This window comes from Bombina bombina, chromosome 6 (genome assembly GCF_027579735.1).
Source record: "Bombina bombina isolate aBomBom1 chromosome 6, aBomBom1.pri, whole genome shotgun sequence".
NCBI classification, from domain to species: Eukaryota; Metazoa; Chordata; class Amphibia; order Anura; family Bombinatoridae; genus Bombina; species Bombina bombina.
In genome coordinates, this window is record NC_069504.1 from 906,397,710 (window position 1) to 906,411,617 (window position 13,908).

Sequence of the window (13,908 nt, forward strand, 5' to 3'; positions counted from 1 at the left end):
GTCTTCTAGCATTATTTCAGTCTTGTCTAGAAAAAATTGACAGAACATACCTCATTGCAGTCAAGCCTGCAAACTGTTCCCCCCAACTGAAGTTTTCTGGTACTCCTCAGTCCTGTGTGGGAACAGCAGTGGATTTTAGTTACAACATGCTAAAATCATTTTCCTCTCAGCAGAATTCTTCATCACTTTTCTGCTAAAGAGTAAATAGTACGAACCGGTACCATTTAAAAATACCAAACTCTTGATTGAAGATATAAAAACATAATTTATGTAAGAACTTACCTGATAAATTCATTTCTTTCATATTAGCAAGAGTCCATGAGCTAGTGACGTATGGGATATACATTCCTACCAGGAGGGGCAAAGTTTCCCAAACCTTAAAATGCCTATAAATACACCCCTCACCACACCCACAATTCAGTTTAACGAATAGCCAAGAAGTGGGGTGATAAAAAAGTGCGAAAGCATATAAAATAAGGAATTGGAATAATTGTGCTTTATACAAAAAAATCATAACCACCACAAAAAGGGTGGGCCTCATGGACTCTTGCTAATATGAAAGAAATGAATTTATCAGGTAAGTTCTTACATAAATTATGTTTTCTTTCATGTAATTAGCAAGAGTCCATGAGCTAGTGACGTGTGGGATAATGATTACCCAAGATGTGGATCTTTCCACACAAGAGTCACTAGAGAGGGAGGGATAAAATAAAGACAGCCAATTCCTGCTGAAAATAATCCACACCCAAAATAAAGTTTAATAAAAAACATAAGCAGAAGATTCAGACTGAAACCGCTGCCTGAAGTACTTTTCTACCAAAAATTGCTTCAGAAGAAGAAAATACATCAAAAAGGTAGAATTGAAAAAGTATGCAAAGAGGACCAAGTTGCTGCTTTGCAAATCTGATCAACCGAAGCTTCATTCCTAAACGCCCAGGAAGTAGAAACTGACCTGGTAGAATGAGCTGTAATCCTCTGAGGCGGAGTTTTACCCGACTCAACATAGGCAAGATGAATTAAAGATTTCAACCAAGATGCCAAAGAAATGGCAGAAGCTTTCTGGCCTTTTCTAGAACCGGAAAAGATAACAAATAGACTAGAAGTCTTTCGGAAAGACTTAGTAGCTTCAACATAATATTTCAAAGCTCTAACAACATGCAAAGAATGCAATGCTTTCTCCTTAGAATTCTTAAGATTAGGACATAATGAAGGAACCACAATTTCTCTACTAATGTTGTTGGAAATCACAACTTTAGGTAAAAATTCAAAAGAAGTTCGCAACACCGCCTTATCCTGATGAAAAATCAGAAAAGGAGACTCACAAGAAAAGAGCAGATAATTCAGAAACTCTTCTGGCAGAAGAGATGGCTAAAAGGAACAAAACTTCCCAAGAAAGTAATTTAATGACCAATGAATGCATAGGTTCAAAGGGAGGAGCTTGAAGAGCTCCCAGAACCAAAATCAAACTCCAAGGAGGAGAAATTGACTTAATGACAGGTTTTATACGAACCAAAGCTTGTACAAAACAATGAATATCAGGAAGAATAGCAATCTTTCTGTGAAAAAGAACAGAAAGAGCAGAGATTTGTCCTTTCAAGGAACTTGCAGACAAACCCTTATCTAAACCATCCTGAAGAAACTGAAAAAAATTCTCGGCATTCTAAAAGAATGCCAAGAAAAATGATTCAGATCCTGATGGAAAAAAAGGACCTTGCGACAGAAAGTCTGGTCTAACGGAAGAGTCCATGGTTGGCAAGAGGCCATCCGGACAAGATCCGCATACCAAACCTGTGAGGCCATGCCGGAGCTACCAGCAGAACAAACGAGCATTCCTTCAGTATCTTGGAGATTACTCTTGGAAGAAGAACTAGAGGCGGAAAGATATAGGCAGGATGATACTTCCAAGGAAGTGAAAATGCATCCACTGCCTCCGCCTGAGGATCCCGGGATCTGGACAGATATCTGGGAAGTTTCTTGTTTAGATGAGACGCCATCAGATCTATTTCTGGAAGTTCCCACATTTGAACAATCTGAAGAAATACCTCTGGGTGAAGAGACCATTCGCCCGGATGGAACATTTGGCGACTGAGATAATCCGCTTCCCAATTGTCTACACCTGGGATATAAACCGCAGAGATTAGACAGGAGCTGGATTCCGCCCAAACCAAAAAAATTTGAGATACTTCTTTCATAGCCAGAGGACTGTGAGTCCCTCCTTGATGATTGATGTATGCCACAGTTGTGACATTGTCTGTCTGAAAACAAATGAACGATTCTCTCTACAGAAGAGGCCAAAACTGAAGAGCTCTGAAAATTGCACGGAGTTCCAAAATATTGATCGGTAATCTCACCTCCTGAGATTCCCAAACTCCTTGTGCCGTCAGAGATCCCCACACAGCTCCCCAACCTGTGAGACTTGTATCTGTTGAAATTACAGTCCAGGTCGGAAGCACAAAAAGAAGCCCCCTAAATTAAACAATGGTGATCTGTCCACCACGTTAGAGAGTGTCGAACAATCGGTTTTTTAAAGATATAAATTGAGATATCTTTGTGTAATCCTTGCACCATTGATTCAGCATACAGAGCTGAAGAGGTCGCATGTGAAAACGAGCAAAGGGGATCGCGTCCGATGCAGCAGTCATAAAGACCTAGAATTTCCATGCATAAGGTTACCGAAGGGAATGATTGTGACTGAAGGTTTCGACAAGCTGAAATCAATTTTAGACGTCTTTTGTCTGTTAAAGACAGAGTCATGGACACTGAATCTATCTGGAAACCCAGAAAGGTTACCCTTGACTGAGGAATCAATGAACTTTTTGGTAAATTGATCCTCCAACCATGATCTTGAAGAAACAACACAAATCGATTCGCATGAGATTCTTCGAATGAGAAGACTGAGCAAATACCAAGATAATCGTCCAAATAAGGAAATACCAAAACCCCGTTGTCTGAATACAGAAAGAAGGGCACCGAGAATCTTTGAAAAAAATTCTTGGAACTGAGGCTAGGCCAAACGGTAGAGCCACAAAACTGGTAATGCTTGTCTAAAAAGAGAATCTCAGACACTAAAAATGATCTGGATGAATCGGAATATGCAGATACACATCCTGTAAATCTATTGTAGACATATAATGCCCTTACTAAACAAAAGGCAGAATAGTCCTACAGTAACCATCTTGAATGTTGGTATCCTTACATAACGATTCAATATTGATAGATCCGGAACTGGTCTGAAGGAATTGACCTTCTTTGGTACAATGAAGAGATAAAATAAAACCCTAGTCCCTGTTCCAGAACTGGAACTGGCATAATTACTCCAGCCAACTCTAGATCTGAAACACATTTCAGAAATGCTGAGCCTTGCTGTGTTAACTGGGACACGGGAGGCCTTAACTTGAAGCCAATTCTGTACCTTTCTGAAACAATGTTCTGAAACCAGAGATTGAGAACGGAATTGATCCAAATTCCTTTGAAGAAAACGTAATCTGCCCCATACCAGCTGAACTGGAAAAAAGGGCCGCACCTTCATGGGTACTTAGGAGCTGACTATAGGTTTCTATAAGGCTTGGATATATTCCAAACTGGAAAAAGTTTCCAAACTGATACCGCTCCTGAGGATGAAGGATCAGGCTTTTGTTCCTTATTATGAAAAAAAGAAAGAAAAATGATTATTACCCTGGACAGAAAGGGAAAGCAAAGTTGACTTAGAAGACATATCAGCATTCCAAGTTTAATCCAAAAAGCTTTTCTAGCTAAAATAGCTAGAGACATATACCTGACATCAACACTAATGATATCAAAAGATGGTATCACCAATAAAATTATTAGCATGTTAGATCATAATTTTATAGCATTATTATTATTCTATGTTACTTGTTGTGCTAAAACTTCTAACCAAAAAGTTGAAGCTGCAGCAAAATCCGGTAAAAATATAGCAGGTCTAAGAAGATTACCTGAACATAAGTAAACTTTTCTTAGAAAGGATTCAATTTTCTTATCTAAAGGATCCTTAAATTTAGTACTATCTGCCGTAGAAATAGTAGTACATTTTAGCAGGAATAGAGACAGCCCCAAACCTTAGGGATTTTGTCCCAAAACACTCTAATCTGTCAGATGGCACAGGATATAATTGCTTAAACGTTTAGAAGGAGTAAAAGAATTACCCAAATTATTCCATTCCCTGGAAATTACTTCAGAAAAAACATCAGGGAGATTAAACACTTCTGGAATAACTACAGGAGATTTAAAAACCCTATTTAAACGTCTGGATTCAGTATCAAGAGGACCAGAATCCTCTATATCTAAAGCAATTAATACTTCTTTAAAATAAAGAACGAATAAATTCCATCTTGAACAAATACAAAGATTTATCAGCATCAACCTCTGAGACAGAAACCTCTGAACCAGAAGAACCATTATCAGTATCAGAATGATGATGTTCATTTAAAAATTCATCTGAAAAAAAGAGAAGTTTTAAAGGACTTTTATGTAAACTAGAAGGAGAAATAACAGACATAGCCTTCTAAATGGATTTAAAAAATAAAATCTCATGTTTATCAGGAACACTCTGAAATTTAGATGTTGACGGAACAGCAACAGGTAATATAACAGTACTAAAGGAAATTTTATCTGCATTAATAAGTTTGTCATGACATGCAATACAAACAACAGCTGGAGAAACAGATACCAAAAATTTATAGCAGATACACTTAGCTTGGTAGCTCCAGTCCCGGCAGTGATTTTCCTAAAGTATCTTCTGACTCAGTTGCAACGTGGAACATCTTGCAATATGTAATAGAAAAAACAACATATAAAGCAAAATTGAACAAAATCCTTAAATGACAGTTTCAGGAATGGGAAAAAAATGCCAGTGAACAAGCTTCTAGCAACCAGAAGCAATAAATAATGAGACTTAAATAATGTGGAGACAAAAGCGACGCCCATATTTTTTTAGCGCCAAACAAGACGCCCACATTATTTGGCGCCAAAAATGACGCCACATCCGGAACGCCGACATTTTTGGCGCAAAATAACGTCAAAAAAATGACGCAACTTCCGGCGACACGTATGACGCCGGAAACGGAAAAGAATTTTTGCGCCAAAAAAATCCGCGCCAAGAATGACGCAATAAAATGAAGCATTTTCAGCCCCCGCGAGCCTAACAGCCCACAGGGAAAAAAGAGTCAAATTTTTGAAAGGTAAGAAAAAATGATTAATTCAAATGCATTATCCCAAATATGAAACTGATTGTCTGAAAAATAAGGAAAGTTGAACATTCTGAGTCAAGGCAAATAAATGTTTGAATACATATATTTAGAACTTTATAAACAAAGTGCCCAACCATAGCTTAGAGTGTCACAGAAAATAAGATTTACTTACCCCAGGACACTCATCTACATGTTTGTAGAAAGCCAAACCAGTACTGAAACGAGAATCAGCAGAGGTAATGGTATATATAAGAGTATATCGTCGATCTGAAAAGGGAGGTAAGAGATGAATCTCTACGACCGATAACAGAGAACCTATGAAATAGACCCCGTAGAAGGAGATCACTGCATTCAAATAGGCAATACTCTCCTCACATCCCTCTGACATTCACTGCACGCTGAGAGGAAAACCGGGCTCCAACTTGCTGCGGAGCGCATATCAACGTAGAATCTAGCACAAACTTACTTCACCACCTCCATCGGAGGCAAAGTTTGTAAAACTGAATTGTGGGTGTGGTGAGGGGTGTATTTATAGGCATTTTAAGGTTTGGGAAACTTTGCCCCTCCTGGTAGGAATGTATATCCCATACGTCACTAGCTCATGGACTCTTGCTAATTACATGAAAGAAACTACAATTCTAACACCACATTCACTTTACCCTCCCGTAGAGAGACCCTAGTGCTTAGAGCCGGCAAAGAGAATGACTGGGGGGTGGAGCTAAGGGGGGAGCTATATGGACAGCTTTGCTGTGTGTTCTCTTTGCCACTTCCTGTAGGGAATGAGAATATCCCACAAGTAAAGGATGAATCCGTGGACTGGATACCCCTAGCAAGAGAAATGAATTCATCAGGTAAATTCTTACATAAATTATGTTTTTATTGCCTGTTTTATATCTGTGCCTAATTGTCACCAGCAAAAAAGATAGAAAAGGGGAAACGTAAGTTAAAACTTAGAGCAATTTAGAAAACCAACAATCTATAGAGTTAAATAACATGAAAAGGTATCATCAGCATCCAAGTGGTAGTGACACCCGAAGGAAGATAAGTTTTTCAAGTGAGGATGATTAGATAGAAAAAAGCAAGGGTCCCACAGCAGAGTCTTGTGGTGACGTTAATGAGAGAGGTAACGTATCAGAACATTTGCTGTTAAAGAAAAGAGCTGTTTTAGAGATATGCTTAAATTTTCTAAAAGGACATCTCAGGTCACCTCATGTTCTGCCTTGGGGTCATAAAATAATAAGTAGATTGTCCGTTAGTTTGTAGTAGTGGTGGTGGTGGTGGGTGGGGGGGGGGAGATTTTTTTTTTTTTTTTTTTTTTAAGGATTGGAGAGATTTGTTTTCAAGGTTGAGATGGAAAGATTTTTTTTCCCATAGTGTCAATTTAATTTTTAACAGAATCAGATTTAGGACAAGAGAGAAAACAGAATTTATGCTTACCTGATAAATTACTTTCTCCAACGGTGTGTCCGGTCCACGGCGTCATCCTTACTTGTGGGATATTCTCCTCCCCAACAGGAAATGGCAAAGAGCCCAGCAAAGCTGGCCATATAGTCCCTCCCAGGCTCCGCCTACCCCAGTCATTCGACCGACGGACAGGAGGAAATATATATAGGAGAAACCATATGGTAACGTGGTGACTGTAGTTAGAGAAAATAATTCATCAGACCTGATTAAAAAACCAGGGCGGGCCGTGGACCGGACACACCGTTGGAGAAAGTAATTTATCAGGTAAGCATAAATTCTGTTTTCTCCAACATAGGTGTGTCCGGTCCACGGCGTCATCCTTACTTGTGGGAACCAATACCAAAGCTTTAGGACACGGATGAAGGGAGGGAGCAAATCAGGTCACCTAAACGGAAGGCACCACGGCTTGCAAAACCTTTCTCCCAAAAATAGCCTCCGAAGAAGCAAAAGTATAAAATTTGTAAAATTTGGCAAAAGAGTGCAGTGAAGACCAAGTCGCTGCCTTACATATCTGGTCAACAGGAGCCTCATTCTTGAAGGCCCATGTGGAAGCCACAGCCCTAGTGGAGTGAGCTGTGATACTTTCAGGAGGCTGCCGTCCGGCAGTCTCAAAAGCCAATCTGATGCTTTTAAGCCAAAAGGAAAGAGAGGTAGAAGTTGCTTTTTTACCTCTCCTTTTACCAGAATAAACAACAAACGAAGAAGATGTTTGTCTGAAACCTTCAGTAACCTCTAAATAGAATTTTAGAGCACGGACTACGTCCAAATTGTGTAACAAACGTTCCTTCTCTGAAACTGGATTCGGACACAAAGAAGGTACAACTATCTCCTGGTTAATATTTTTGTTGGAAACAACCTTCGGAAGAAAACCAGGCTCAGTACGCAAAACCACCTTATCTGCATGGACCAGATAGGGCGGAGAACACTGCAGAGCAGATAACTCAGAAACTCTTCTAGCAGAAGAAATTGCAACCAAAAAAAAAAACTTTCCACGATAATAACTTAATATCTACGGAATGTAAGGGTTCCAACGGAACCCCTTGAAGAACTGAAAGAACTAGATTAAGACTCCAGGGAGGAGTCAAAGGTCTGTAAACAGGCTTGATTCTAACCAGAGCCTGAACAAACGCTTAAACGTCTGGCACAGCTGCCAGCCTTTTGTGAAGTAAAACAGATAAAGCAGAGATCTGTCCCTTCAGAGAACTTGCAGATAATCCTTTCTCCAAACCTTCTTGTAGAAAGGAAAGAATCTTAGGAATTTTTATCTTGTTCCATGGGAATCCTTTAGATTCACACCAACAGATATATTTTTTCCATATTTTATGGTAAATTGTTCTAGTTACAGGCTTTCTAGCCTGAATAAGAGTATCTATTACAGAATCTGAAAACCCACGCTTTAATAGAATCAAGCGTTCAATCTCCAAGCAGTCAGTTGGAGGGAAACCAGATTCGGATGTTCGAATGGACCCTGAACAAGAAGGTCCTGTCTCAAAGGTAGCTTCCATGGTGGAGCCGATGACATATTCACCAGGTCTGCATACCAAGTCCTGCGTGGCCACGCAGGAACTATCAAGATCACCGAAGCCCTCTCCTGATTGATCCTGGCTACCAGCCTGGGAATGAGAGGAAACGGTGGGAATACATAAGCTAGGTTGAAGATCCAAGGTGCTACTATTGTATCCACTAGAGTCGCCTTGGGATCCCTGGATTTGGACCCGTAACAAGGGACCTTGAAGTTCTGACGAGAGGCCATCAGATCCATGTCTGGAATGCCCCATAATTGAGTTATTTGGGCAAAGATTTCCGGATGGAGTTCCCACTCCCCCGGATGCTCCTCCATCACCAGGGAACTCCTTGTTCCCCCCTGATGGTTGATATATGCAACAGTCGTCATGTTATCTGATTGACACCTTATGAATTTGGCCTTTGCAAGTCGAGGCCAAGCCTTGAGAGCATTGAATATCGCTCTCAGTTCCAGAACGTTTATCGGGAGAAGAGAGTCTTCCCGAGACCATAGACCCTGAGCTTTCAGGGGTTCCCAGACCGCGCCCCAGCCCACCAGACTGGCGTCGGTCGTGACAATGACCCACTCTGGTCTGCGGAAGCTCATTCCCTGTGACAGGTTGTCCAGGGTCAGCCACCAACGGAATCTCTGGTCCTTTGATCTACTTGGATCGTCGGAGACAAGTCTGTATAATCCCCATTCCACTGTCTGAGCATGCACAGTTGTAATGGTCTTAGATGAATTCGTGCAAAAGGAACTATGTCCATTGCCGCAACCATCAAACCTATTACTTCCATGCACTGCGCTATGGAAGGAAGAAGAACAGAATGAAGTACCTGACAAGAGCTTAGAAGTTTGATTTTCTGGCCTCTGTCAGAAAAATCTTCATTTCTAAGGAAACTATTATTGTTCCCAAGAAGGGAACTCTTGTTGACGGGGACAGAGAACTTTTTTCTATGTTCACTTTCCACCTGTGAGATCTGAGAAAGGCTAGGACAATGTCCGTATGAGCCCTTGCTTTTGACAGAGACGACACTTGAATCAGGATGTCGTCCAAGTAAGGTACTACTGCAATGCCCCTTGGTCTTAGCACCGCTAGAAGGGACCCTAGTACCTTTGTGAAAATCCTTGGAGCAGTGGCTAATCCAAATGGAAGTGCCACAAACTGGTAATGCTTGTCCAGAAAGGCGAACCTTAGGAACCGAAGATGTTCCTTGTGGATAGGAATATGTAGGTACGCATCCTTTAAATCCACCGTGGTCATGAATTGACCTTCCTGGATGGTAGGAAGGATCGTTCGAATGGTTTCCATTTTGAACGATGAAACCCTTAGAAACTTGTTTAGAATCTTGAGATCTAAAATTGGTCTAATCACTCCCATTCTTGACAGGTCTTCTACACAATGTAAGAATGCCTGTCTTTTTATTTGGTTCGAAGATAATTGAGACCTGTGGAACCTTCCCCTTGGGGGTAGTTCCCTGAATTCCAGGAGATAACCTTGAGAAACTATTTCTAGCGCCCAAGGATCCTGAGTATCTCTTGCCCAAGCCTGAGCAAAGAGAGAAAGTCTGCCCCCCACCAGATCCGGTCCCGGATCGGGGGCCAACACTTCATGCTGTTTTGGTAGCAGTGGCAGGTTTCTTGGCCTGCTTACCCTTGTTCCAGCCTTGCATCGGTCTCCAGGCTGTCTTGGTTTGAGAAGTATTACCCTCTTACTTAGAGGGTGTAGAATTTGAGGCTGGTCCGTTTCTGCGAAAGGGACGAAAATTTGGCTTATTTTTAGCCTTAAAAGACCTATCCTGAGGAAGGGCGTGGCCCTTTCCCCTAGTGATGTCTGAAATAATCTCTTTCAAGTCAGGGCCAAAACAGTGTTTTACCCTTGAAAGGGATGTTAAGCAATTTGGTCTTGGAGGACACATCCGCTGACCAAGACTTTAGCCAAAGCGCTCTGCGCGCCACTATAGCAAACCCTGAATTATTCGCCGCTAATCTAGCTAATTGCAAAGCGGCATCTAAAATAAAAGAGTTAGCCAATATAAGTGCTTGAACTCTGTCCATAACCTCCTCATACGAAGATTCTTTATTGAGCGACTTTTCTAGTTCTTCGAACCAGAAACACGCAGCTGTAGTGACAGGAACAATGCATGAAATTGGTTGTAGAAGGTAACCTTGCTGAACAAACATCTTTTTAAGCAAACCCTCTAACTTTTTATCCATAGGATCTTGAAAACACAACTATCTTCTATAGGAATAGTAGTGCGTTTGTTTAGAGTAGAAACCGCCCCCTCGACCTTGGGGACTGTCTGCCATAAGTCCTTTCTGGGGTCGACTATAGGAAATAATTTCTTAAATATAGGGGGAGGAACAAAAGGTATGCCGGGCCTTTCCCACTCCTTATTTACTATGTCCGCCACCCGCTTGGGTATAGGAAAAGCATCAGGGGACACCGGAACCTCTAGGAACTTGTCCATCTTACATAATTTCTTTGGAATGACCAAATTGTCACAATCATCCAGAGTAGATAATACCTCCTTAAGTAGTGCGTGGAGATGTTCTAATTTAAATTTAAATGTTACAACATCAGGTTCAGCTTGTTGAGAAATTTTCCCTGAATCTGAAATTTCTCCCTCAGACAAAAACCTCCCTCCTGGCCCCTTCAGATCGGTGTGAGGGCATGTCAGAACAGTTATCATCAGCGTCCTCTTGCTCTTCAGTGTTTAAAACAGAGCAATCGCGCTTTCTCTGATAAGTAGGCATTTTGGATAAAATGTTTGCAATAGAATTATCCATTACAGCCGTTAATTGTTGCATGGTAATAAGTATTGGCGCACTAGATGTACTAGGGGCCTCTTGTGTGGGCAAAACTGGTGTAGACACAGAAGGGGATGATGCAGTACCATGCTTACTCCCCTCATTTAAGGAATCATCATGGGCAATATCATTATCTATAGCATTATTGTCCCTACTTTGTTTGGACACTATGACACAATTATCACATATATTTAAATGGGGAGAAACCTTGGCTTTCATACATATAGAACATCGTTATCTGATGGTTCAGACATGTTAAACAGGCTTAAACTTTTCAACAAAGCACAAAAAACGTTTTACAATAAAACCGTTACTGTCACTTTAAATTTTAAACTGAACACACTTTATTACTGAATATGTGAAAAAGTATGAAGGAATTGTTCAAAATTCACCAAAATTTCACCACAGTATCTTAAAGCCTTAAAAGTATTGCACACCAAATTTGAAAGCTTTAACCCTTAAAATAACGGAACCGGAGCCGTTTTTTACATTTAACCCCTATACAGTCCCAGGTATCTGCTTTGCTGAGACCCAACCAAGCCCAGAGGGGAATACGATACCAAATGATGCCTTCTATAAGCTTTTTCAGTGGTTCTTAGCTCCTCACACATGCATCTGCATGCCTTGCTTTCCAAAAACAACTGCGCATTAGTGGCGCGAAAATGAGGCTCTGCCTATGACTAGAAAGGCCCCCAGTGAAAAAGGTGTCCAATACAGTGCTTGCCGTTTTTTTTAAAACAATCCCCAAGATTATAATAACTATTAATAGTTATAATCTGCCAATATGCTTAGTAAAGTAATCGTTTTAGCCCAGAAAAATGTCTACCAGTTTTTTAAGCCCTAATGAAGCCCTTTATTCTTATACTAAACTAAGAAAATGGCTTACCGGTTCCCATAGGGAAAATGACAGCTTCCAGCATTACCAAGTCTTGTTAGAAATGTGTCATACCTCAAGCAGCAAAAGTCTGCTCACTGTTTCCCCCAACTGAAGTTAATTCATCTCAACAGTCCTGTGTGGAAACAGCCATCGATTTTAGTAACGGTTTGCTAAAATCATTTTCCTCTTACAAACAGAAATCTTCATCTCTTTTCTGTTTCAGAGTAAATAGTACATACCAGCACTATTTTAAAATAACAAACTCTTGATTGAAGAATAAAAACTACATTTAAACACCAAAAAAAACTCTTAGCCATCTCCGTGGAGATGTTGCCTGTGCAACGGCAAAGAGAATGACTGGGGTAGGCGGAGCCTGGGAGGGACTATATGGCCAGCTTTGCTGGGCTCTTTGCCATTTCCTGTTGGGGAGGAGAATATCCCACAAGTAAGGATGACGCCGTGGACCGGACACACCTATGTTGGAGAAAGAGAGACATTTTTGAGTATAATGTCCCTTTAATGACTCAACGTGCTATGAAGGGAGAGACACTAACCAACTACTACCCTGGAAGCTTCTAATGTCTCCAGATCTATCCAAAATCAACTACAGGGTGCAAATCCCTTTGGCTCACTACTTCTGCAAAAATAATCAGCTGATCTGTCCTCTAAAGTAAGAATGTACAACTCTCTTTGTGGAAAGTTAACCCACTGGGGATGAACCAGGATGATATAAATTAACATATTCAGTGCTAGTACAAAGCATTATGGAATTTTAAAACTTACCCAATAATTGGAGCGGTAGGTAGATCACAAGAAATACAGGAAAGCCAACAGTCACTTCAAGGGGAAAAGGAAGTTGGAAGCTGAATTTCCCAGTCTCATTAAAAATTGGAATTGCCTGAACAATAGACACAGCTGCAAAAAGGAGAATTGATAATTGTGAATGTGTTGTAAAAGTGATAGAATTACATAACATTATATAGATCCATCCCTATTATTAACCCCTCTCAAAGAGAAAAACTTCAAAAGATTAAAATTAGAGGTCAAGATCTAAACAGAATAACCACTTCTGATATAAAGCAGACACATTATAGGTTATTAAAAAAAATAAAATATATATATATATATATATATATATATATATAAAAATATACTATGCAGAACAAAAATCAACAATGCAGAATTTAAACAGACTCGTACAGGAGGGGTATGTCTATGACTAAAATACGGCCCACAGACTTCAGGGAAGGCCTCTACCTACTCCAGTAGCTATTTAGTCTACCCCCATTATTATATTCATCCTTCTTCCACCTCCAAAATTCTACCTTTTCATGCTTATTTAGTCTCTCCAGTCTCTATTTCTTACTCCGCCGATTTCTAAAATAAGCCAAGAATACTTTTTTTTTTTCTATTTGGGCTTACTAGCCCGGTTTTGACAGGTTTGCATCACAATCATGTAAGCTATAGAGAGTTAAGTATTTATGCATTTATTCTCTCTAAATATGATTGGTTCCTAAGAAATTTGGAAAGAAGGAGCGTGCAACCTAGGAAGCTTAAAAGGGAGATGAGACGCTCCCTACGTCATCACGCCCTGACGAACCCCGACACACCCAACTAGCGAAACGCGCGTCGGCATTGGACGAGCCGACACGGTGCATGTGGTCAGTGTGAACGCCACTGAACGGAGACACAACAAGCATCTCATCCAGGAAAAGTTTGGAGGTCCCGGGAAAACCACTGATGATTATACAGCAAGCATCAGTCTGAGGACTTGACAGGAGACAGGTCGTATGTTGTTATAACTTGGCCTGACAAATAGGCAAACTGATGTTCGACTTGGATATCGTTACCCTGCAGAGAGGGTGTAAACAGAAGCCACTCTACATATAAGAGTTTGTGATTTCTATCTATCGCTCACGGCATACTAACATCTTGCATACTTGATCTGCAACTCTACATTTTGCACAATGCTTGTCATCTTTTCATGACTTTTCCATCTTATGCATATATGACCTTAAGCTAAGGACCTCTGCAATGACTTTTCA

At 40.5% G+C, this 13,908-nt stretch overlaps 1 protein-coding gene across 1 annotated transcript in view; it reads right to left on the reverse strand.

The window, feature by feature from the left end:
• Positions 1 to 13,908, reverse strand: part of HACD3 (3-hydroxyacyl-CoA dehydratase 3) — a 134,270-nt gene that overhangs the window by 12,694 nt on the left and 107,668 nt on the right. Inside the window, exon 9 of the mRNA XM_053719579.1 lies at positions 12,647 to 12,778. Within this exon, the coding sequence (XP_053575554.1) occupies positions 12,647 to 12,778 (132 nt within the window). The remainder of the gene's footprint in view (positions 1 to 12,646; positions 12,779 to 13,908) is intronic.